This window comes from Malaclemys terrapin, chromosome 4, assembly GCF_027887155.1.
Source record: "Malaclemys terrapin pileata isolate rMalTer1 chromosome 4, rMalTer1.hap1, whole genome shotgun sequence".
Lineage (NCBI taxonomy): Eukaryota > Metazoa > Chordata > Testudines > Emydidae > Malaclemys > Malaclemys terrapin.
The window spans coordinates 125,738,627-125,765,862 of record NC_071508.1 but is presented as its reverse complement, the minus strand read 5'-3'; the positions used below and the strand labels follow the sequence as shown (position 1 = coordinate 125,765,862).

The 27,236-nt window shown below is 40.8% G+C and overlaps 1 protein-coding gene across 1 annotated transcript in view; it reads left to right on the top strand.

The window, feature by feature from the left end:
* The window catches only part of CLMN (calmin), a 100,669-nt gene extending 76,995 nt beyond the window's left edge, over positions 1-23,674 (top strand). Inside the window, exons 6-13 of the mRNA XM_054025374.1 lie at positions 3,857-4,047; positions 6,351-6,544; positions 7,455-7,537; positions 9,093-10,463; positions 11,656-11,837; positions 13,521-13,581; positions 14,747-14,814; positions 16,617-23,674. Coding sequence (XP_053881349.1) covers positions 3,857-4,047; positions 6,351-6,544; positions 7,455-7,537; positions 9,093-10,463; positions 11,656-11,837; positions 13,521-13,581; positions 14,747-14,814; positions 16,617-16,770 — 2,304 coding nt within the window. The 3' untranslated portion in view covers positions 16,771-23,674. The remainder of the gene's footprint in view (positions 1-3,856; positions 4,048-6,350; positions 6,545-7,454; positions 7,538-9,092; positions 10,464-11,655; positions 11,838-13,520; positions 13,582-14,746; positions 14,815-16,616) is intronic.
* Positions 23,675-27,236: the final 3,562 nt, after the last annotated feature.

Genomic DNA, 27,236 nt, shown 5'->3' with positions numbered 1-27,236 from the left:
ATCACCTGTAGTAGTGATCTACAAGTCTAGGAGCCTGACTTCATCTTCCAAGATGCACCATGGTCTCTCCCCTGTGGCTGAGCATTGTGGGATGCGTTGCAGCAGCTCAGCTACAGAGAGGAACTGGTGCATCACAGAAGATGTAGCCTAACCAGGGGGCAGGGCCCAGAGGGGAGAATGGGGGTTGAGGAACCTAGAACTACAAGTACAGTGAAGCAACACAGTTGCTAAGGACTTGTCTACAGTATGGGGGCTACAATGGCATACCTCGTCACTGCAGGAACTGCATCTCTCTGAGTGACAGTAACTAGGTCAACGTCAACATTCTTCCATTGACCTAACTGTGTCTATTCCAGGGGTTAGATCAACACAGCTGCAGTACTTAGCATTGTGATTCACACCTGAGTGACATAGCTTTGTTGATCTAAATTTTTAGTGTAGACCAGGCCTAAGGCAAATGGTAAAGTTAATGTTGACCCGAAATGAAACACTTTGTTCTGCTTGAGTGATTTTTTCTGTGTAGTGCATTTCAGGTTGTGCATGTGCTCCAAGCACCCAGAACTGGACATTTTCCCCTAGCAGTATTCATCTGGTCTACACATGCACCCCCACTCTCCTCCTGCTCTACAATGTAGGGACAAAGGGGGCTGCTGGAGTACTGCCATCTTAGTTCCTTCTCACCTCTTGTGATCTGAGATGGAGTTTCAGTGTCCATGCTGACTTCTTCAGGTTCCTTCTGTAAATAGTTTCTTCAAAAAAAGTCTGTTTAGTTTGTTCTTTAATATAGTTACTTAGGATAGTTTTAGGGGGTTGATTCCCTAGTTTGGAACCCCCCAGCCAGGATGTATCTCTCCCCCACACCGCCAATCCAAAGAGAACCAGATTGCAGGGCAGTATGCCAAAGATCCCTGGCTTTAAAACCACGATATGTGCCACAAGCCCTTCCAAGTCACAGACCATCACAACACCTGTCTCTACTGCCTGGAGGAAGCACATATCCCATCCAGGTACAGTACCTCCCGGTTGTTCCTAAGTAGGACTAAACTCTGAAGATTCCTCCTGGAGGTGAGAACAGCCTCTGACCGTACAGATTGCCTGTATATTGACCTGAAGAAGGTAGGAGAGGCCCCACTTCTTCAGTCCTGGGTGGTTCCAAGACTTCCACCCCTCTTTTGGCTCAGACAGACTCTGGAGAGCAGAGCCAGGACAGACAAATGGGAGGGAAAAACATAGGGGCTTCCCCAACAGCAAGAGGGAAGGATCCCCTTCCAAGCCCTCTGAGAAGTGGCAGAAGTCCACATTCCAAACCAGTAATTGGAGCTTCATGCTCCAGAGCAGGACAGTCTGGTACTGGGAAGGACTGTACTGAGATTTCTTTGAAGGGAAGACTTCAGCTCCTTCCAGTACCAGGGTTGGAACTTGGGCACCAAAATCTACAAAATCAGTGCTGTTGGTGCCATCTGCCTCAGTGACTTGGGTTACAGAAATGACTTCATCGACTTTGACTTGTTTCTTGGCTCCAGATGATCTCTTGGTATTTCTGGAACCAAAATCCCCTCAGCTTTCCAGAGCCCAGCACCAGTACTGGGACTTCAGCTGGTACTGAGCTCCCTATGGTATCTCTTTTCACCCCCGACCTTGAGTAGCAGTTGAGCCAGACTTTCACTGGTACCATCAACTAGCTGAGGCAGGTTGTGGCCGCCTCCTCCAGTACCCAGAGCTCCACTGGATCTGCAGTCCAAGTCCTCGAGTTGGAAAGGACTATGACTGATGCCCATCTCCAGAATATGCCCTGAAGGGTTCCTAGAGATCGTCAGACAATATGTCAGGAATCTTCAGCATATTTCACCTTTTAACTGAGAATTAGGGAAGGCTTTACTGCACCAACCCAGTCATGCTTCATCTGAGGGCATGGTGTTTGGATGGAAGTTGGAGTTGGAAAAGCCTATTTGGCTGATGTCCAGGCAATCCTGAGCAGTAGTAGAAATGACTCTACCAGAAATATTATGAAGCAAAGTGGAAAATATTTGTGTTTTGGTATGACCAATGAGGAGTTTCCCCTATAGGCTAAGAGTCTGAATTTATTGGATTACCTGCTGTCCTTAAAATCCATGGTGCTGTCTATTAGTTCCCCCAGAATACACCTGCCAGCCATCAGCACCTTTCATCCACCGGTAGTTACCTATTCTGTTTTTTCTCACCCCGTCATTTTCCACTTCTTGAAGAGTATGATTTAGGCCTTCCCTCTAGTGGCTAAACCTGTACCAGCCTGGACCTTTAACTTTGTTTTATCATCTCTGACTAAACTGCCATTCAAGCCTCTAGATTCATGTCTGCTACATCTCTCTATGAAGATAGCATTTTCAGTTGCTATCACATTGGCCAGAAGAGCTAGGGAATATGGGGCGCTCCTGGCAGACCCCTCCCCCCCCATACAGTTTTTCTCAAGGATGAGGTATCCATGAGACTGCATCCAAAGTTCTTTCTGAAGGTGGTGGTGGACTTTCATCTTAACCAAAGTATCCACCTACTGGTGTTTTACCCTAAACCTCACTTTATCAGGGAAGAAGTGGTGTGGCTCTCAACGGACATGCCTAGAACTCTTGCCTTTTACCTCCAAAGGACAAAATCATTTCAAAAGTCTCCTAGGCTCTCTGTATCATTGGTGGAACGAATGAAAAGAGGCCATTTTCTCCCTGAGGCTGTCATAATGGATCTCAGGATGCATCCTACTCTGCTATGAGATGAACAATATCCCCCCTCAAAAGCAGTGTGAGAGCACATTCGACAAGAGCTCAGGCAGCATGGGTAGTTTACCTTAGAGATGTCCCTACTACTGACATCTACAGAGCAGCAGCTTGGAGTTCTGGTCACACCTTTGCTAGACAATATGCACTGGTGGAAGCAGCAGTTTCTGATACTACTTTGGGTGGGGCAGTTCAGTCTGCAATCTGTTGTGTCCTAAGATTTCAGGCACTCACCTCCTTGAAAGAGACACTCTTTGTGCACTGCACATAGGAACAATCACTTGAAGGTTACTCACCTTGCAGCAGCTTGAGTTCTTTGACATTTGCAGTGCACTACCCACCCTCTTTCTCCACTGCCTGGTCAACCTCTACCTGGAACTGGTGGTAGAGAGGGAACTAAGATGGCAGCAGTCTGTCAGCCCCCTTTATCTCCTTGGTGTGGAGTCTGGGGAGACCATGCGTGGCCCAGATGAACACTGCTAGAGGAAAAATTTCTGGCTCTGGATGCATGGAGCACATGCACAACCTGAAGTGCACTATTATGTATATGAACAGCACATCTCGAAGAACTCGTTATTAAAAGGCGAAGTAACCCATCCCCTCTGGTTAGCATTTCATTTAGATTTTCTCAACAGGAAATTCTACCAAAATCTATCCTTTGATTTCAATTAAAACCCATTTCCCCACGGGACAATTTTTTTGTTCTAATATTTTCAACCAATGCAAACTAATATCTATATCCTTGCCAGATCTGAGCTTTGTATAATCTTGAAAGCTTATCTCTCGGGCCAACAGAAGTTGCTCAAATAAAAAATATTACCTCACCCACTTTGTCTCTCTAATACTGACATGGCTATAACAACACTGCATGTATCCTTGCCCATCAGTCTTGACATCTCTGTTGAGACTGCCAACAAGGGTGCTGCTAGTTAGGTCTATTCTGGTTGGTGTAGTTGTTGCTGAATTCTTTAATGCACAGACCTATAATTAGACTGTTAACTGAATTTCAGAGGAAACAAAAGAGTTACTTTTCTTGAAAGCAGGATTTATGGATGATTGAATGTCTGTATCAAATTGAAATACCTTGTGTTTTACCTTTTTCAACACAGATTAAAGAACTGACAGGCAACCTCAATAGGAACTCCTCCTCTTCCAGCCTGTCATCTGGGCCCAGCGGGGCTGACTCAGACACATCTCATCCGAGCACTCCTAATATAGAGAGAAGCATGTCTCTTTCAGTGAAGGATCAGCGAAAAGCAATCAGAGCCCTTTTAACCTGGGTTCAAAGGAAAACCAGAAAGTAAGCCAACCTCCTTTTGGTAGCTTAGAAGAGTCTCCATTTTACCAGCTGCGAATGGGTTTGTTTCGGAGGTTGAAACTAATTTCCCTCTGTAGTCCGTGGGAGGAATCTATGACAATAACACATGCTGTAGGATCTTTCTTGTTTTAGTGTGTTCAAGTTTTAGAGTGAGCAATTTATATTTTCGCATATTTTGGGTGAGATCCTCAGGTGGTTTAAATTGACTGACTTAAACTGGCAGAATATCAGGTCCTGTATCTTCCTTATTTCATTCGGGGCGGATTAGGATGTTATGGGGCCCTGGGCCAGAGCAAGTGGGGGCCCCTCCCCACCCCTTCTATCTGCAGTCCCCCTGCATCTCCCCCATGCTCCAGCTAGGAAGCAGGGTTGGGGTGCAGGGACTTGCCCCACTCTGCCTGCCCGACGCTCCTGCTGCTCCCTGACAGGCAAGCCCTGCGTCCTGACTCCGCATCCCCTCAGGAGCACCGGGCGGGGGGGATGGAGTGGGGCAAGTCCCCGTGTCCTGACCCCAGTCCCTGGCTGGAGCGGCGGGGAGGGGCGGAGCGGGGCAAGCCCCCAAGTCCTAACCCTGCTCCCCAGCTGGAGCGCTGGAGGGGGCGGAGTGCAAAGGCGCCCATTTTTCAGGGGGCCCTGAATTGGCCGGGGCCCCTGTTGGCTCAGTGGCTAATCCACCACTGATATCACAATATTGTGCATTATATGTTAACTGCAATCAGTATGCTTGACAGTATGCTAGACACAGATGCAGACTCATCCCCTGTCCTGAGGTATTTGCAATCTATTGAGTGTTTTGTGTAAATCAAAAGATTAGATATAAATGAAGGATTTGAATCTGCTAATAATTAATATCAAAATATTTTGATTGCATTTAAGATAGTTCTTGTTGTTGTTTTCCTCTTTGGGATTGCTCTGCTCATTCTAAAGAATCAGACCTGTCCTTGCATAAGAACTGCCACTTCACGTGTTATGCAGCAAGAGGTGGGCTCCAATGGGAACACTGGATTAAAAACTCCCTTAAACTTTGGTGAAACTTGCATCTTAATCTGACCTTTGCATCTCAAGATACTCTGTAATAAAACCAGGTTATGATTTTAAATGAAACATTACTGACAAGTAGTTTAGGCCAAAAATATTAGTTACTGTAAAATTGTTGTAGTGCAGAGGTCTCTTCTGGATTTTTCATATAGTCCCATTGAATCATAAAGAAATGGTAAAGAAAAAGCCAGAGTTTATGAGGCATATGGGTCAACATTAACTTACCCAAATTAATGTATTAGGGATTGACATGTACAAATCTTTGCTGTTCACAAGAGAACACTTGGGCCCACATTGCAAATGCAAAATTAAAAGGTCATTTCTAAAAATCTTCTCCATTGGACCACATCCATCCCTGGTGAAACTCCAGTGAAGTCAGTGGAATTGAAAAACCAGGGATGAATTTGGCCTGTTGTTTCGTGATCAGCTGCTGCCAATCCAGACAGCAGAGAAAGAACAAGTTAATGAATAAATCCTATTTCTAGAACTGTGACGCTGACCAATACGATTGATAACTGTGGAATACCAATATGGAAACGATAAACAAGGCCATCGTGTTTTCAGTGCCACTCAGAAATACAGTTTGGAAGGAAATCAATGGTGGGAACTGAATCATTTTATAGCTTCGATAGAAAGAAAAAACAAAGTACCAGGATAGTGAAAACTTGGTTCGAGCATTTTAAACCATGAAACTTTCAGAACTCTCGGTCTTTCATTTTCGTTCTTGTAAAAATGCAAAAGTTGTCAAATGTGGATTTTTTTTTTTTTTTTGTATCCTGCATGGCATAAATTTCTATATTTAATGCCAAGTATACACAAAATGTGACTCATTTATGATAGGTTTTAACATGCTTATGTGTTGGGCCCCTTTCCCATACTATGGCATTAAAACACTATAGCAAAGTAAAATCAGTAATTACTCAGACATTTGGTTTTGTAAATGTTAAATACAGTTGCTAAGTACTTGTGGGTTTTGTTTTTGTTAACTACTTCCTATAATCAGGTTGATCTCAGTTGGTAGCCAAACTGTTGGCTCAACTTACAGTGAATCTTTATATTGTATAAAAGCGTTTCCTACTGTCCTAGAGCCAAGAAACTCTCTCCTGTAATGACTATAGCCAGACAACTTTACTTATAGTTCAGGAGTTTTAGATGGTGGCACTGCTTTTGTTGTGGGATGGTGGTTGTTATTTTTAATATATATTTCTACAGTGTATATATTTGTTGTTGTTGGTTTTTTAATTTAGATATGGTGTTGCAGTTCAAGATTTTGCCAGCAGTTGGCGGAGTGGCCTTGCTTTCTTAGCTATAATAAAAGCAATAGATTCCAACTTGGTAGACATGAAGCAAGCTTTGGAGAAATCAGCTCGGGAAAACTTAGAGGATGCTTTCAGCATAGCACAAGATAATCTTGGTGTTCCTAGACTTCTGGAGCCAGAAGGTAACACATTCACAGCAGCCTTCCTTGGTGCATCTGTCAAATAATTAAAAATTTATGACTCTTTATTTTTATTGCAATAGTTCCCATTAGCTTCAGTCAGTATCGGGTCCCCATTGTGCTGGGTACTGTCCCAAAGCAGTCCTTGTTCCAAAGTACTTACAATCTAAAAAGACAAAATGAGCACAGGGTGGGATAAAGGGATCCCGTACATGAGCAAAATGATCAGGTGGATGGTAGGCATATGTCTTGCTAGCTCCAGTTATTTTCTCTCTGTTCCTTTTTTAAAATTGTCCTTGCTTATTCTAAAATTCCTTTTTTTCCTTTTTGCCTATTTTGAATGGTCTTAAATTTAGTTTTAAATTGTCCTTGCCTCTTACATTTTTTTTCCTCCTTGAGTAAAGGAAACTTCTGCTGTAATACCTGTCCCTACTCTGTCTGATTCAAGCCTTAATTGAAGGTGGGCCTCAATCCTGCAATTGATGGCAAGTGGGCAGATGGCTGCATGCAAGTGGTACCCATTTAGAGGCATAGGATATCCCTGCCTTTCCCACTGGAAACAAATCACTGCCTGTCACTCAACGAAACCACTAACTGGTGAAAGAGCAGCACTGTCAGGCTATGATGGGAATATCCTAAGGAGGGTGACCCTGACCTAGGACTTGTTTGAGTTTGGGGAGTGATGGAAGGGTATTAAGGTGGAGGAGACTGAGGGATCCTCTAAGTTCCATCAATGATTAAGAGGATTCTGCCTTCTCTCCTCAAAAATAAAATAAAATAAAATAAGTCTGGGTTTTCATAAGAATGTTTCTACCTTGAATCATAAAAGTAGGATATGCCTCTCAAGGCCCATTTCTGTGCAAGTCCTCTTTCAGTATTTAAGAGCCAAGTGCTTTGTGTTTTTTCTCCATAGATATAATGGTTGAGTCACCTGATGAACAATCAATTATGACGTATGTGGCACAATTTCTGGAGCATTTCCAAGAGATAGAAGGGGTACGCTTTTCTTTCATAAAGTAGTATTTTCATAATTTGTCATGGCATCCTTGAGGAAGTCAGATATGTGTTCTCATTTTTACCTTCATAATTATTACAAACAATTTATTCCAAGTGGTTTAAAAGCCACATCATATTTTAGTGATTCCTGTTGTGTTTGTCTGATCCAATACCTTAGGTTTTAAGTTGGGGCCATTAAACTGCTTTGGAGAAAATAAGACTCAATCCAAACATTAAACCCAAAGCTGTTTTACAAAAGTTAGGATCAATTCAAATAAGTACTACCCCACTCCTCTCTCATCCCTGAATCTTAATAGGCTTTCTCCTTGTGCTAAAATCTACCTCCAGATTTCAGACAATTTGGCAGACTTTGTTGGACTGGTTTCTGTCTTCAAATCTCATGAGATTTGAGCTCAGATTGGTGGTGATGTTCAAAAGACATAGTACCAGATTCAAGACCGCAGAGGTGAAATCATGATCTCACTGAAGTCAGTGGAAAAAACTTCAATTGACTTAAATGGGGTCAGGATTTCACTGCAGTCCTTACCTTTGATAAGGGGCCAGTTTGGGATTTATGGGAAAATGCTGGTAGATAAGCAAACTTCATGTCGGGGATGAAGAGGGTCTTCTGGGGCTCTGGTAGAGGAGTTTGTTGTGGAACAGAGGAAGGGAAATTAAAGGATAGGAGACGTTCAAAGAGCTGAAGAGAATCAGAGCAAAGTAGGAACTGGAGAGATCACATTTAAATCTGTATAAGCAGCCAGATATTTCAGGGCTTATCTGAACCTCAGACCTCTTGAGGTTGGTCATCACTAATTTAAATTACACCTTTTTGGTATGAAAAGGCGATTCCAAGGATGTTTGTTCCCCAGGAGAAGCAGGATGATAGTTTTCTTGTTCTTCCTCAAGTAGCAGATAAAAACACAGCTCTTACACATTCAAGTTACTTTGCTACTAGTTTTCTTCAGATTTATGTTTAATAAAGCCTCCAGTTGCATTATTCAACCTACTTGTGTTTTACAGCATCAATTTTTATGGTTTGTTAATTGTATTTTATGAGTGAGAAAAAAACTCAAATTTCTTCCTACTTTTCAGATAAGCTGCCGAGCTCAGATTGTAAATAAAAAAATCAGACTAGCAGATCAATATGATCTACAGTAGTTAGTGGACTCTTGGGTTTATTTTACTCCAGTTTCTGTACTTAATAAAACAGGTATCCCCAAAAAGGCCTTATGGAGAGGTGAATTGAATTAATGATTGAGAACTGGGATTACGGTGACCAGACAGCAAATGTGAAAAATCGGGACGGGGGTGGGGGGTAATAGGAGTCTATATAAGATAAAGACCCAAAAATTGGGACTGTCCCTTTAAAATCGGAACATCTGGTCACCCTAACTGGAATCTTCTAATTCTAATCTGACTGTGTCAGGGACTTGCTGTGTGGCCTTGAACAGTTTAACCCAGTTAATTCAGTTTCCTGACTTACAAAATGGGACAATTTGAAAATCTAAAGTGATATGTAAATTACTGTTTAATTGTATATCATCCTTTACAGGAGGATTTTTCGGATCCTGATAAGAAAATCCCAATTGAAGCCACGTATGTCCAAATCAAAGATGCATCTTCAGAACAAGAGGGCAAGATCTTGATATTGAATGAAAATGGAGAACGTATGTACACTGTTAACCATGAAAGGAGCCACTCTCCTCCTACAAAGGTTTGTGTCCGTGATTTGCCCGAGGAACTCCAGTCAGAAATTGCAGATGAAGAACTTAATGACAGATTGAATCAACCACTATCAGATAATTCACAGAGCGTCTCAGAAGAGTCATTGGTTTTGTTGTCTGCAGAAGAACCTCAGAGGCCTACCTCTTTGCAGATTACAGGATCTGTCAGTTTTGAATCCAGTTCCTCTTGGGAAGTTCTTAGTGATAAACTGATTCAGAATGAGAGGAGCATATCTGATGATCAACTGAAACAGAATGATGATCTTTCAGCAACTATTTTGCCTGATCAGAAAAATGCTGTTGACACAGGTGATTCAGAATCATCTTCTAAAGAAGAATTTACTATAAAGATGTCTCCTGAATGCAACAATGAAATTAAGGACTCATTAGTCAACAAAACAGGGGATAGTTGTTCTTTGAGCCCATTATCTCAGACTTCAGATGCACATACAAATGAACCAACAAATCTAGTAGAAAACACTGAACCCATAACTTCAACTTTTCTACAGGAAAATGCTTCCAAAGAAGAGGGTATACGTAAATATGTTTTGTGTCTACTAGATGAAGAAATATCTAAAAAACTTCCAGACGGGTATGAACATCCAGAACAATCACCTGTTTTTCAGACAGTACAAGATACCAATTGTTCATCCAAGGATTCTGATCTCAAAGGTCAAATGGAAATATCTTTGTCTTGCAAATCTGAAAATTCAACCCCACCAGTTACAAAAATTCCTGAGAATCTCGATAGTCATAGTGAAGATGGATCTTCAGCTAAAATGTCATCAAATTCTTTGAAAGTTTCTGTAATTCCCCATGATCTTTTCTACTACCCACATTACAATGTTCCCATATCAGCAGTTTTGGAAGCTTTTGCTAAGCCTAGTCCTGCCTCTTATGTTTCAGAAAACAGCTCACCACAGACTTTGCTATCAGTGAATTATTTGCATGAAGGGGAGCCATTGGTACTAAACAATGAAGGAGGCATTCTGGACCCAGGTCTGCAAACCAACCTGAGTGTCTCTCCAGCAGAAATGGTTGTTGAGGACATGGAAGAGGAGAAGGTGGATCCTGACAGTTCCACTAAGTCCTCCTCTGAAAAAGTACAGGCTGCCCGACTAGGAAAGAATATGGAACTCAAGGAAGACGGCAGCATATCCACAAACTCTCAAGATTCTACAAATCCAGAAAATCCTGAGGTACACATCTTGATTTTTAAATTTCAGCCATCTACTAGCTTGTATAAGTTGGCCCCAACACCTTAATTTCACTACAAGACTTTTGAATAATTGTATTAAATACGCTATGTCTAGTCTCTCAAAACATTGTGTACCACTGCCCTCTGCTGGATGGAATGTCAGAATTGGCTCATGTGTGATAATGTTCTCATAACAGCTGCAGGCAATATAATATGAGCCCTAATACTACTACCCAAATGAGACTTTTTCATGGGATACCACTAGCATTTAAAATAACTGTCTAATGTGTCTGTGTAGCTGACACTGTGATCATATTGGCTTATAAACCTTCTGTCATGGGGATGGCTCCTAGGTATTACAGCTGTTGCTGTTAAGGGCCAACGGCATGCTTGCTATACAAAACATACAAGTGAAGACAATTCCTGCCCTAAAGAGTATAAATCTAAGGGCCTGCACTCACACACTTGAGTAACTTTCCTCACACAAGTAGTCATATTAACTTGAATGGGACTAACCACACAAGTAAAGTTAAGGCTTGTACCAGCTATACTGTTATAATTACACTGGTATAGTTAAAGTGATATACCAGTCTAATTCACTATGTGGACACACTTATTCTGGAATAAGAGTGTCTTTTTTCAGTTTAGCTTAAACCCCTTCCAAAATGACATAAGATAAACTGGAAAGGGGCATTTTTATTCTGTAATAAGAGTGTTCACCTGGGGAGTTACACTGGTATAACTACAACAGTTTAAATTCACACTTTATCGTATTCTGCTAGAACTTTCATGTGAAGACAGACCCTTATATAGATTATCTGAACTAAAACTACTACAGAGTACAGGCTGTTTGCTTTTATCAGAGATGTGTTAGAAAAATCTGAAGTGATCCTTTCCAGGGGCCATGTTGTGCCATTATTTCTTATACAAAATTCCACTTTGAAAGAAACGAGGAGTTTTATTTAAGAACTGGTGGCATGATGTAGCCCTATGTGCCGAATTCAACCTTTAAGCAACAACTTGCTTACTAAGAAGAACTGTTCTTTTCTTATACTGTTCAGTGAGATCTTTATGCATTAAATGCAATTCACTGCTATGGAGCACAGACTAAACATTAGACATCTGAAAGCTGGGTCATGGCAACGCTGTATTATTTTTGTCATTGTCTAATGGAAAATCTCTCTTTAAAACAGGTCATGGTAGACCAGTTGGAGGATATATCATCAGCAATGTTGAGATCAGAAATAAGCAGTAAAAGGAAGGAAAAAAGGAAAAATGTGATCCAAGCAGAAAACTTTCAGACTTCAGAAACTGGGACTACACAGTTACCTGATAAACCAAAAGAAGAAATCATTGATTATCAGGAGTTTTCCAGGTAATTAATTAACTTTTATGGAGTCTTCAATATGCCTTGATGTAAAACTGTTTTTCAGTAGTATGTTTCTGAACAAATCTCATTTAGCTAGAACATGTTATCCCCACTGGGCTTCTCTATGTTACAGTCACAAACATATTGGGGGAACCAATAACAATGTGACGTCATAACACAACTGGATTTATCTACACGTGCAAAGCCAAACAGATTCCTAAACATGTTTAACACACAACTGTATTGTACTTATAGTGGAGAGATAACCACGGACACTGTGTGTCCACTGTACTACTTTAATGGTTGATGTCCCATATTATTTCTATACATATATGATTGAAACATTCAGTTAACTCTCACTCCTGTTTCTTTTGAATATTAGTTTAGTTGCAATATTTGAACAAAAATGGATTTATGCCATTTTGGTGAAGAGTTTAATCAGAGCTGCAACAAACTCAATAGAAATTCACTTCCAGAATCCCATTAACTCAGTTTCTCCAAGCTTCCTATACATTAACCACCATTCTAATACCTTTCATGATAAAATAAGTTCAAAAAAGAAAACAGAGCACAAATGGTAACAGTTTGGGGATCTAGTCTGACTTCAATCTAATGGGGTTTGTTAGGGTTACCATATTTCCACAAGCAAAAAAGAGGACACTGGGGGGGAGGAGCCCCACTCTAGCCCCGCCCCTGCCCTGCCTCACCCCCATCCACTCCCTCTCACTTCCCACCCCCTGACCGCCCCCCTGAGAACCCCCAAACCCCACCCCCCTCCCTGTCCCCTGACCAGGGCCGGCTTTAAAGAGCCCAGGAATCGGGCTGCACTCTGGCCGGGGTTGCAGGGCTTGGGGCCGGGCCGGAGGTGCTCGGCCGGGGTTGGGCCAGTGCACTCGGCCAGAACCGGTGTTGGTGCCCCGGGGCCCAACCCGGGCCCGAGCCGCTGGGGCCAGGGCCAGAGCCGCTGGGGCTGCCGGGCACCACTCCGCCCGGGCCGGAGGGAGCCACTCGGCCAGGGCCGCGCCTCCCCAGAACTCTCCTGCCCCCCCACCCCAGCTTACCTGCTACTGCTGCCTGCCTGCCCCTGCTTCTTTTCAGACTTCCTGCGAAGATCTGATTCACGGGAAGCAGGGGAGGGGAGGAGCAGGGGGGCAGAGCGTTCAGGGGAGGGGAGGAGGGGGGAAGACAGCTGCTGGGCCAGACGGCGTGGTGGGGCTGCAGGGGATGGGGGGAGCAGGGAAGGGGCTTTGGCTGCCGAGTGGCACTTGGCCGCCGCTTTTCTGTCTATAAATAGCCGACCGGGGGGAAATCCCGGACATTTTTAGATTTTTAGAAATCCCCCCCGGACGGCTATTTATAGACCAAAAAGCCGGACATGTCCAGGGAAATCCAGACATATGTTAGCCCTAGGTTTGTGCACCTTCAACACCTATCAAGATATTGCTTTTCAGAAATTATTCAAAGTGGAATGTTGCTAGTTTTTCATATCATGGCCAGATTTTCCAAAGCAGCTTCTGAAATTGCACCTGAACATTTTGTATGCATAAAAACATGAATTTGAATGTGTATTTGAGGTTTTGCATATCTTGAAGATGATGTACATAAAACTGCAGGGGCATTTGTTGAGGTCAAAGCCCCTGTGAAAATTTGCCTCTGTGAACTTAAAGTTTATTTTTATTTACTTTTCAGGGTTAGCTACAGCGACTCCAGTGTTTACCTCCGAAAAAGGATTCCTAATCCCAGTGAAAAGGTTAGTATGTGGAAAAATTTAGTGTCTCCCATTCATTACCTCTAATTATCTCCTAAAATCACAGGCCTAATAAGTGGTAGACTACTAATTATAAAGAGTAATTATATGTGATTGCTAAAACACAACCAAATATAAACCTGTTGATTAAATGAAAGTCATAGAATTTCTGGTTTAAGCACTAAGATATTAGGAATAAAGAAAAGCTTTAAAGGAAAATACAAACAATTTTTAATCAAACCTCGGGTTATTAAGTATATCCACAAAGGAATGTCTAGTCATGCAATTATACAAACTATTTGGGGACTACATTGTAATTTCAATATTTTTGTAGCAGTCAGTGACTTGACATTTCACTTTGGCTGCCATTCTTGCATAGTGAGTTTTCTTTAATTCTACAGTGACACTTTCTGCTATTCAGTAAATAGCAAGGAACATGATGTATGCTCTGTATTTTATGTGCAGTAGCCTCCCAACACCTCATTTATGACCCGTCCTGCACATTGCTGAGCATTTAACAAGTACCTCATAGGATTGGGTTTATTGCCTCAAACTTGCACGGGTTGTTGCATCATGCCACTTGACTAATGGCTCAGTCCTATGCCACTGAAATTAATAGCACAATAGAACACAGTGGTAGACGTGGTTTGTCTTGTTCTCTCAAGAGGTGTTCATTACCTCACTGGGCCCTAGATTGATGTATGTAGCACAGAGAGGCAATAGGTGATGATGCAGCTGCATTCCACCTCTTTGAGCTGGGATTGTGACTCTCCCAAACACAAGGTGAAATCCAGACCTCCTTGAAGTCAATAGGAATTTTGCATTAATTTCAGTGGAGCCAGGATTTAATGCACACACACTTCATCCATAAAGCTCAGCTACTCAAAGTGTATGCAAGGAACGAGAATGTCACCCACTGTGAATAAAAAATATTGGAAGCAGCAATGTCTGTGGCTGCTTGTGTTTCACTATTGTTGATATCAGACTGAGGTGTTGGATGCAAGGGGAATGTAGTAGAAGCCAGATCTTACTTTGTTGGAGTAAAATTTAGAAAGATTTTTGTACCTAATTTAAAATCAGCTGCTATCTTTGTCGCTGTCTTTGATGCTTGTTTAAAAGCCATTTGACTCTTTTCATTGTGATTTTGTTTATAAATATGTAATTTTAGGAACACGTTAGTGAAAATAAACAGAAGAACACAGACATGGATGAAAGCACAAATCTGTTAATTATCAGGTGGGTAGTGTCTTTTTCATGGCATCCAAGACTTCTAGAATCTTGTACAAGTGTTCTAAAGTGAGATTCAGAATTATTTTACAGTGGTTGAGACTGATGTATACTTAGAAAATTATAGGCACTGGCATGGAATAGGATTCAGCACAACTTCTCACAGGTCTGAAGTACAAAATTTGGTAGGTATAGATATATAGTGGCAGATTGTCAACCTTGGCTAGATCTTCTTTGCACATAGCAAGGGAGACTTAGAGCTGTGTTAATTGGGATGCTGAGGATTCCCCTATGAGCCAACAGCATACCACACTTGGTGGAGGGGACATTCCAGGGCAAGGAAAGAATGGGAGAGGGTGGAGTTAAAATGTGATGTGCTCCAATGATCCTGGGCCAGTGGCCCCTAGGAGACTGCTCCAGCCAGTGCATGGCCTTGTCTATCCTGGGACTTTTTTTGCAGGAGTGCAGCTACAGTGTAGATAAGGCCTCTACTTGAGGCCAAAGAGGGTTTTGCATTGACTTGAATGGAACCAGAATTTGGCTCTTAATTAGTGGTCACAGGAGTTAATTACGGAAAACATGCAAAAATGCTATTGGAAAAAGGAGTGTCCAGTTCTCATTTACATGATTGATAGTGCCACATTTTCTGAAAACTGTGTAAACAATGTATCACGTTATGACTGTTTGCAAAACTCTAGCATGAAACTCACTACCTTTGATATCCAGTCAGATTTTCAGTAAGAAGAATGAAAGCAAATCTGCAGAGTTACTCCGAAAACAAAAGAGAACATAGGAATATATTTCACTGAAAAACTGGCAAATTTATTCAAAGTTAAAATTTAAAAAGAACCACACTGAAGAAGATGCTGTGTTCACATTAGTAAAATGTGGATGGTTTGCTGTCCCGGGTCATCTTGTGTCATTTAAAATGTGCTCCTGAGGTCTCTCCTGATTTAATTATGGCACTCTGAAGAAGGAAAGCTCTATATAAGTGCCAAGTGGTGGTGGTGGTTTTGCATTACAGGACCCAATGAAATCTCCCAGTTTGCAAATGTTGGAGTTGCTCTTGTTAGTCCTTAAATTTCATTTCAGACTTTTGAGAACTTTGACCAAATAGCATCAGAGAATCCACCCACCCTCAAGAAAAGATTTCCAATGTATGCTATCGATGTATAATTAAATTGTTCAAAACCCATCTGGGCAAGAACTTTCAAAATAAATGGCTTCATTACTCCAAGTATTTGAAACCCTTTTCAGAGAGCATTTTCAGAAGTGACTAGTGATTTGTGAGTGCCCATCTTGAGAAACCTGAATAGGATCTGATTTTCAAAAAGTGCTGCGGGTCCACCCTGTGAAAATGAAGTCCCTTTAAGATGTCTCAAGTTGGACACCCAATATCACTAACAATTTTTGATAATCTTAGCTTTGTTTCAATTAAAAATCCATATTTGAACACTGCCCAATATTCATAGGTGTTTACAGTTAGGGGTGGAACCTCAACCGATGTAAACTGGCATAACTCCATTGACTTCAGTGGGAGTTGCACTGATTGACACTACGTGAGAATCAGTCCGAAGTTGTCAGAGGCTTAAAACAGTTGTGTGCATTGGCTCCTAAGAAGTGATACTGCACAACCCCTTGTGTACCTCACAGTTCTGACTCGCTCTCTAGCTGGCTGGACTGTAAGATTAATTGAACTACTGCCTCATAGTTCTTCCCATCTTTCCATCAACAACTTCAGTCAATCCACTGCACGTTTACAGTTGTTTTCCTTCCCCAACCCAACCTCTCTCTCTCATCCATTTTTGCAGGAACAAAAAAGACTTAGAGGCTCCGGAGAATGCTATTCCACCTCCTGAACCTCCATATGTAGAGCAACCCGAGTTATTTTACTTCATTGTTTTCCTCTGGGTGCTGGTCTACTGCCTGTTGCTCCTTCCGCATCTTGTTAGCAACAAATTTTGATTTCTGTGAGTGTGGGAATAATAAAAGACAGTGGCTTGATTTTTTTCATGTGTATGCATATAAATCGGTTCCTTCAGGTGAAGCACAGATAAATATAGGGTCTGGTTTTAAAGGTGATACGAAGATTAGTCTTAACTTACTAATGTGCTATTTATAATGTTGTAGCACATTTTATATTGTGACATTGTGTAGATATATATATAGATATAGATATATGAAAATGGGATGATTTAATATACACAATTTTTGTACATTTGTGCCTTGCTTTATAAAATGCTAAATAAAATTGATAATTATTAGTAGAGACACAGATGATTTAGAGCTCCACTCTTCAAAAATGGTTCTTCAAAAATTGTTCCTCTGGCTACACTTATTTACCTAGGGCCATGTAGCTGTGAAAGAAGGGTAATGTGTGACTTCATGTCAAAGCTTGGTCATCCACATTGGCAGGGCTTGAAATAAGCTCTTTTCTGTATTTCCAGTGGAAATACTTTGGTAGAAGAAGCTTAACCTTACTCCATCAATTATTCTTCCATCGTGTGTTTTGTTTAGTTGAAAGGACTTTTCAAACACATGGGAGCAGATTCTGATCTCAGTTGCACCTATAACTTCATTTACTTCAATGGAATTGCATCAGAATTACACCAGTGTAACTGAGATCAAAATTTGACCCATATTGTTACTGTGTCTTGGCAGAGGAATTGCAAATATAAATCTTGCTATATTTAATAAAAACCTGAAATGCTACCAAAACAAGATACTCTATTGCACACACGTCTCCTGGGAATAATATGAGAGAACAAATAGTACATGACAGATGTATAGTCATGCATTACTGGAAGGCACTCAGAATCTGTGGTGATGAGCAAGTTTTTCTGTTGTATATAGATTCTTTGCTCAAGTCTGGAGTGAAGGTGAAGGAGAAGCTAATACATTTCCATTAGTGAAATACAAGGAAACATTATTCTGAGCCTCTCATCTTTGTCCTCTCATCTTTGAACATTGTACCCTCTATATTAGCAAATTGGCTGTGAAAAAAAGAAAGATCAAGGTAGCTGCTACTAGAAGAGATTTAAAGGAAGGAAAGGAGAGCCTGGTATAGAGACTTTGATAGAGGATACCTCAGGAAACATTGACATTTCTTCTTTTTATACACCACTGACAAAGAGGCCACCTTCTAAAATATCTTTCAAGGAGCATCTCTCTAAAATAAATGATTAATCATTCACTCCAAAGCAGATTTTTACCGAAGGAAAACATCAGTTGGGATCTCTTGCTTCTTCTGCTGAGTTATCTACTTCCTTGTCCTTTACCATTCAGCCTCTGGATCAGGTGCATTAGTGAATTGCACTTATCAGATCATATGAAGACTCTGCCTTTGAAGACACTAAAAATCATAAAAAACCCAGCTTATCACCTTCTGAGGTGGAGGTGCAACTCAAGAAGATTATAAGCACTGAGATCAATAGGGGAAGAAATGACTACTGGAGAAATAGATCCAGAAAAATGTCGGCAGCCTATATTTCTTCTTTCTGAAAATGTCAAGTACATATGAAGGGACTTCTAGCGCCAGACAAATAGCAACAATCCTGGCTTGCATTTGGTCTTAGTCTTTTGATCAAAAACAGTATAGAAATGGGACAGTAAAAGCATGAAGACGTCAGTGATTTCTTTATAGCTTATACTGAGCTTTTAGCCAGAATGGGAATCAGGGGTATAAGCTTGGGGTCGCCTACTTGGCAATAGCAATAACTTCTACCCATGGTATTTCTGGTGTAGTCATCTGCCACCACAGGCACATTTTGACTTCACGATGCCCTCATGAGGACATGTAATGTTGCTGGTTCTATTTAAACATCCATACATCAGACCACAAAGCGCCTCATAAAAAAAAAAAAAGAGGTGTTTCATGGGCTTGCACTCAACTTCATTAGAATAAAAAGTATTTATAATAAGAGGCTGTATGTTTAAGATTCCCTTTCAGTACGCTATTTTTAGTGCTCATCTTAAATAAAAGCTCTTTGAAGACAGGACATATATATGTACTTGAATGTTAAGCAGTTCATTTGTACATGCTTCAAATTTGTTAAAGGCTTGTTGTCTGCTGAGTATTTCCTTCGTTGCACACTGCACTAAATTATTGTGTAGGTTCTTGATATTAGCTTGTTATGACCTCTTTCAGTAACACCTCATCTTGGAGGTGCAATTAGGATTAGAAGATAATGCTGCATAGGATGATAGTTTAAACACTTGGGGTGAAATCATGGCCCATTTAAGTCAATAAGAATATTGCCACTGATATCACTGAAGCCACGATTTCACCCTTGGGCTCTTTCCATTTGTCCGTTATAAGGATCTTCTAGTCCTTTGCCAACATCAGACGAGAGTAGAGATGGGTCCAAGCCATAAATTTGAGAAGCAGATTCAGATCTGGACTTCACCCAGAATTTGAGGGAAATAGATCCAAGGTTTTGGTTCAGGCCTATCTCTAGAAGAGAGATGACAGAATTGAGAAAAGTCTCCGCATAACTGGCACTTCTCTGGAGGAACTCTGGGTGATCCTGGATAAAGTCTCACTGCCTTTGTTAAAAAGGAAAAAAAAGTACCACAGACCAGACACTGAGCTGAGTACACTTTTTGTTGATCAGACAATTGGACGATAACTGATTTTTGTATTGTGACATTTACTTCATGCAGCTATCCCTGAAGTCTGACGAGTTATTTAATAATTAGTGGCCAAAAGCCTGTGCTGTTGCACGGTTATGGCAAGTGGGCCAACTAATCCATCAGCTGTGCAGTCTCCCTATACAACCAATCAAATTGTTGGATGCAACTTAGCTGTAGTGTAAGGGCAGTGATTGGTTAAGTTACCTCTGATCTCACAATGGACTAGGATTCTTGGCATGGCATAGATACAGTAACTCCTCACTTAACGTCATCCTGGTTAATGTTGTTACGTTGATGATCAATTAGAGAACATGCTTGTTTAAAGTTGCGCAATGCTCCCCTATAATGTTGTTTGGCAGCTGCCTGTTTTGTCCACTGCTTGCAGAAAGAGCAGCCTGTTGGAGCTAGTGGTGGGGGCTTGGAACCAGGCAGCCCCCCATCAGCTCCCCGCTCCCCTAAGTTCCCTGTGTGATAGCTGCCCAGCAGGCTATCAATTGCCGGCAGTTCAGCTGTCCCTCCCCCCACATCAGCTGTATGCTGCTTCTGCCCTATGCCTTGGAGCTGCTCCCGGGAGTCTTCTGCTTGCTGTGCGGGGGGGGGGGGGTGAAGGGGAGAAGAAGAGGGCTAATATCAGGGTGTCCCCCTGCTCCTGCCCCCCGCCTTCCCCATCTCCATAGAGCAGAAGGGACACACGACAGGGCTCAGGACGGAGGGAGCTTACTGACAGCAGCTGCTGTATCAACTTACTGATCTACTTAAAAAGGCAATGTACTTAGAGTGGGGTTAGTGTACTTAAAGGGGCAATGCGCATCTCTCTCTCTCACACACACACCGGGTGTGTGTCTCTGTCTGCCATGCTGTCTCCCCTCCCCTCCATTTGTGCTGCCTAGTAGAGTGTGAGGCTACATTAACAACGTGTTAACTCTTCAGGGCTCAGCCAACTGCTAGTTCATCATTTAGTAGTAAGGTATTCCCTGGGAAATATTCCACCTTCTTCCACCCTCTAACTTCACCACCTCAACCAAGCTTCACAATCATCATTGCTGTGTATGGTATTAAATTGTTTGTTTAAAACGTATAGTGTGTGTGTGTGTGTGTGTATAGATATATCTAATCTATCTATCTATATATATACATAAACACACACAAATATAGTTTTTTGTCCGGTGAAAAAAATTTCCCTGGGACCTAACCCCCCCCATTTACATTAATTTTTATGAGGAAATTGGATTTGCTTAACATTATTTTGCTTAAAGTTGCATTTTTCAGGAACATAACTACAACATTAAGCGAGGAGTTACTGTACATGCCTTACTGTAGCTGTACACTGCACGAATGTAATTTGTGAAGTCAAAATGTCTGAATACTCAAAAAAATAGACAGTAAGAGGCCACAAATTCCAGTGATGGTTGAACCTGGTGATAGTCTGAACAAGAAAAACTCATAGCCATGCTTGCAGCTGTTTCCATCACTTCGCACTGACTCAAACATTTTAGGTTTCAGTGGCACACACACAATGACAATTTTGGAATCTTCATAGTTAGATAAATATCTTGTGTTGAACTAGTGCCTTTTCTCCCAAAGGATCCCTTTGCAAAACATAATACGAGAATCACTGCACCCACTTCTGAAGTGCAGCCAACTCCGAGATAGAGCATGGCAGCTGTTTTACACACATAGTAACACTATACAGTAATTTAGGGCAAAAGACTTCACTTCTCTGTAACATTTGGTTAACGCTACAGGGAGACTCCTTCTGTTCATGACAAATTCTTGAATAGATTATTTTATCAGGCTCTTTCTGGTTCTTGCAAGACTCTTGAGCTTCAAGAGAAATCTCTTGGAACTTGGATATAATCTCTTGTTTCCCAAATATTTAGAAAGCTGGCATGTTATAACAAAGAAACCAAACATCCCTCCTCAAAAAACTGATTTCACCAAGAGGAGCTCATTGGATGTCTCAAGGAAATAAACAAAGTCAACCATAAAGATCATTATGATAACTCAGAAACTATATAACACAGCTTGATGCCAGTAGTGTCTGTGAGAGCCTTCCAAAAAGATCTCCTTGCCAGGAAATACCTGGCTACAAGGACAGCTATATTATTTTCATTCCAGCCCACTGATTAATATCTACTCAAGCAACAGATCATGCAGATTAAACTTCATATAGTCTGCAGCTGTTGTTTTAAACATCATGCAGTTAATAACAGATCATTCAGATTAAACATAATACTATCAAATCTATCCCATGAACAGAGGTGGGGGTGGGGTGGGGTTATGTCCCTTTGTGTTAAAAGGCTGAGTACAGTTCTAGATGGACCCATGATGTATTGAGCTGTTTTCACTGCTACAAAATTGATCTTGCCTCTGTTATTCAGCTGTTAAATAAGGGGACTGAGGGTAAAGGACAAAGGGTGATTCTTACTGGTGTGATTAACCTCTGATAAACTCCTTAAGGAACTCCTTATCTGACCGATCAGTTCTCATCCTCAAAGGAAATCTGCACAACACTTTCGAAAGATGAACCTGGGAGCTTAAATTCATAACTTTGCTAGACACTAAAAATCATGGTCTTAATAGGGACACTGGATTTATGGCTTATTATATATAACAATCTGTAACCCACTAACCCCCCTTTTTGTCCTAAAACTACAGGGGTGTTAGCAAGACAGTTCAGCTTGAATGGTCCCTTACAATATGTGCAACTAATTATGCTAAACTATCTGTTCAATCTTGTATTTAGCTGTGACACTCTTAGTACCTTTCCCCGACCTGAAGAAGAGCTCTGTGTAGCTCGAAAGCTTGTCTATCTCACCAACAGAAGTTGGTCCAATAAAAGATATGATCTCACTCACCTTAAGGAACACTCAGTCTATTGGAATACTCAGCACTGGACACAAATGGCACCCATTTAAGCACTCAAATCCCATTAATTACAATGATATGCATTTAGGGCTCAATCCTGCTCCTACTCAAGTCCATGAAAAAAACTCCCATTCCTTTCAATAATGCATTCCACATGCAGCGTACTTAAAATGTACCAAGACATTTAACCTGTAATCAGACTTTGTGTACACTCTTGGTATGTTGCCGCATGGGAGCCTGATCCTGAAGTCTTTACTTCGGAAAAACTCCCATTTAAGTTCATGAGAGTTTTGCCTAAAGAATGCAGGACTAGCCAGGGGTATCTAATGTTTTAAGAGCTGGTGGGCAATGTCAGCAGCAATAGGAATGTTGCTTGGCAGAAATGAGGAGAAATTAAAAGTGGGTGATTAGAGCAGAGGACTGGGATTCTTCAATTCTGTTCCTAGCTGTGTAACGTTGATCTAGTCACTGACACCAAAGTTGTTAATCTGAGTGTCTAAAGCTAGACACACAAATCCATATTCAGGCACTTAATTAAGCCCTGATTCAGGGAAGCACTTAAGCATATGCTTAAACCTAGGCATGTACTTACTTAAGTGCCCTTCCTGAATAAGGATGCATTCCTGAATTGGGGCCTCAGTTTTTTACTCATAGGTGCCTAAATCCCTTTTGCAAATTATATGTAGGCTCCTAAATCAAGTAGGCATTATGATGCTGAGTGCAGCAATGCATAATTATCTTTAATAATCTGGGCCTATGTAAAAAGGGTATGATGTTTAAGGAGGAAATTTCGTATAAGTTATCTGGCAGATTCTTACTCCATTTTCAGTTGCAAAATTAGGCAAGCATATAATCAAACTGAAAATTAATGCAGCCCTTGCCAAATAGATAATAATGGGTCAGCACAGTGGGTGTGACCCATACAAATTTCATTTGTGTAGCCTTAAAAAATACAATCCCATTTTAAATACCATCAATATTTTTGATGGATTGAGCTCTAAAACTTATTTTAATGGAATTTCTACAGTGTAATTGAAGTGTCTACAGAATCTTATAGAAAGCTTAAAAGTTCAACTAAGAAAAATTGTTTTAAAGATGAAATATTATTTTGTATCACAATGATTTATTTTATCTATGTTTGAAAGCTGTAAAAACATTTTAAGAGTATGTATAATTGTATGAATGTTATACTTATTAATCATTGTAAATCATGAGAAAATTAATATCAGATAAGTAATGCAATTTTATGCATAATTTGCAGACATGACAAAATAACTGCAAATATGAGTCAGGTGAGTCAATGAATAGTAGTCTTGAAAAATATGGTGAATGATCATATAAAATTGTATATAATACAACCTTTAAAATAGATGCTTTACAGCTTTTGTTTTGTGGTGAAACTTGTAGTTAAGGTTGCAAAATAGGTTAAGTGATGACCCACTTTTCCTCACTGTATCCTTAGCTTTTTAAAAAACTCACTTTAGGGGCTGAAATTTTCCATGCATTGCTCAAAACACTGCTCTCATCTAAAGAAATGTAAGTCCAGAATAACTCTATTGATGTCAATGAATTTATTCTGATTTTATACAGATGTAATAGGTGTACAGTGCCCCATTGATTTCAGTGGGACTTCACGCAGGCGCAAGAGTTCATCTGCACTGGTCCAATTGCAGGACCAAGACCTTAAAGAAATGGGGTCTTTCATAAGTGAGCACTTAGTAGTGTAATCTAATATTCAATTAATCTGTGCCAGCTTTAAGGATTTAGGGCTAAATCCTGCCAAGGCATTGAATGTGTCCTATGAAATCTAAGTGTCCTCAACTTCCATTGAAGTCAATAGGACATATTGGCACTCAGTAGCTTGCAAGATCAGAACCTTATGGTGGCTTTAAATCAACTTAAGCACTTACACCATAAGGCAGACTAAGAGCACCTGCCACTTTAAGAGCCAGCTCACCTAGGTCCTTATTCACTTAATAGTCCCATTCACTTCATTGAGTCTCCCAATGTGAACAAGATGATTTATTTGCATGAATAAGAGTTGCAGGATCAGAACCTTAGTCTTTCAAGCAAGTTAATGGAGACTTTTTACCCCCCCCCCCTTCCTCCCGCCCACACGAGAAGAAAAACAGGGAAATTAAATGCAAAAATGTACAAATGCAATATTAAGATTGCACAGTTAATATGGGGTTTCTAAAAGCCCACGAAATGCAGGAGTGAAGATTCCTACAGTACTGATGCTATGTTCCTCACTTTCTGTTCCTCGTTTTCTTAAAGGCTAGATTGTGAGATAGGTATTTGGACAGAGGCTATATCTACACTACAAACGCTACTGTGGCACAGTTGCAGAGCTGCAGCTACACCTTTGAGGCACAGTAATGTAGTTGCTTCCTACATCATCAGAAGGGGTTTTTCCATCCATGTAGTCAGTCCACCTCTCTGACCTAGCTGTGTCTGTCCTGGGGATTAGATCAACCTAATTATGGTGCTCAGGATGTGAAATTTTTCACAGCTCTGAGTGACATAGCTACTAGGTTGTTCTAATATTTAAGTGTAGACCAGACTTAAGTGAGGGGCAGCACATGGGCATGTGACCTCTGGAGCAGCTCAGGGGGGAGATTGTGATTTAGAGAGTGTCACTCTCCCTCCTGGTTTCTTCTTCTCCAAGGAGGGAGTTAACTGTGCTGGATCCATACCAGGCATAGCTGTGCCACCTGGTGCATTGGGGATCAGAGCTGTGGTTCCACCTGCCCCATTCCACTTCCTCATTATTCTTTATTTGTTTTATCATAGTGCCTAGAAGCCCTAGGCCGGGCAAGACACAATAGAGATATGCACTATACAAACACAGAACTAAAAGACAGTCCTTGCCCATAAGATCTGACAATCTGTCTCCATCTGTGCAGGGTGGAGGAAGTATCCTGATATACAATATCTTGCACGGTACCCCCATTATGTCCCTGCACTGCCATGCGAGCTGGGCCGCAATCTGCCCATGTGTAGTATTTTATTGCATACATTTATGTGCAATGGGGACAGGTTAGCATTGCTGTAGGAACCTTACATTTTCCATTTCCTAATGTTATTTATTTACTTTGCAACCTTAACACTGCAGGAAAAAGGTGGTTTTTTTTCTCAAGAAGCAATACTGTGTGTCAGTGATAATGCTACTTCGATGACGTCTAATTTTTAATTGTTATAATCCTCTCTTCAGTAAGTATACCACTTGCACTATTTTTTTTTGGAACAGCACAAAACTGCCAAAGCTGTACAGTGAAGGAGTGGATCTTTAGGTATTAATTTATGTGGGAAAGTATAATCAGAATGCTTAATCCATTTATATAATTTATTTAAACAGAATACGACAATAAGGCATGGGAGGGAAATGGAATCATGCTTCTTATTTTTAGGAACCTTGGATGATCCCTTTACTCTCAAGGGCTAAAGCCATGTTCATTTCTTGAGTGACCACCAAAGCATTGTTCTTTCACTCTGAAGTCTTGTCAAAAAAAGTGTCCTTCCTCTTCAGTAGAATTTCTGCTGCCCCCTTTCCAGGCAATGGTTATTGCTGGTTAAAAAAAAAAAAAAAAAAAGAGAGAGAGAGAGAGAGAGAGAGAGAGAGAGAGAAATATACCTTATTTTCACACTCTGAAAGAAACACTAGGCTTATGTTAGCAATAGCTATCTCTGCTTAAGGGACATGAAATCACCCTTTAAGTAGTGGTTATTATATTTTTAACTTCTATATGAGAAGGAAATAAAATGTCACTAACAGCCTGATTTGTGGTTTTACTGCTGGGGAATGGGAAACAAATTCACCTCACGAGAATACAAAAACATGCCCATTCAACAAGGACCAGATTCCAATAACCTTGCTCATGTTCTGAGATACCTTACTCCACAAATAGCCTCATTAGTTTCAGTGGGACTTCTTGTAAATTCTTCTTGTAAATTGTTTTGTGTTTGTACAGGGCCTAGCACAATGAGGTCTTGGTGCATGACTGGGGCTCCTCGGTGCTATGGTAACAAATAAATATTAATAATGTCTGGTTAGGTACCCTCAAAATGATTAAGGGTGGAGAATCTCATCTCGATGACTAAATGCTGCCCATCTTTAGAAATCAGTGATCCAATTCTTCACTTTTTTTTTTTCTTTTGAAACATGGAATAATGTATTACTTTTGTTTAGTCAAACTCTTCTGTTTTTAATTATAAGGATCATACCATCTTCTTTCATTTGTGATCTCATTATAATTGACTTAACGGACCATAACTTAACTGGTGCTTCAGGTATGCTAACACTTTCAGCTATGTTACTCTTACCTGTAAAATGCAGATGAACTTACTTAACTTACTGTACTTTTGTTACTGTTTTTCAGTTTAAATTTTAATATGTAAAGTGCTAGGTTACTGAAGGAGTTAGAGGGACTTTTGTGCCAGGAGTAAACATCCATCAGCAAACTTAAATGAATGTACATTTGTTTTTAATTAGCATTCCCTTTCTTTGACTAATTGTCAAGGATGCTGGTTATTTATATGAGTGTTTGCTGCCTCACCATCAAACCAACTCTGTGCACGTTGTTCAAATATATGTGCCAAATTCTTTAATTTGGTTACATTAATGCAACCCCACTGATATGATTGTTAGACCCCCATTGACTTGTTCTGGGGAGATAACTGAGGGCAGAACTTGGCCCTCTTTGTTCTATACACACACACACACACACACACACACACACACACTTGCATTGTGCTGAATAGCGAGGAGAATTTGAAACTCTAACTGGTATTAAGAAGGAAGTATGGATTTAAAAGACAGTGAAGTTTATCTGTAAATACTTCTGAATATTTTCTTGGTCAGGACAGTAGTCCACCCTGAATGTTTGCAATTATTGTTCAGTGCTGATTTTTGTGAAGAAAAAATTAAGAGA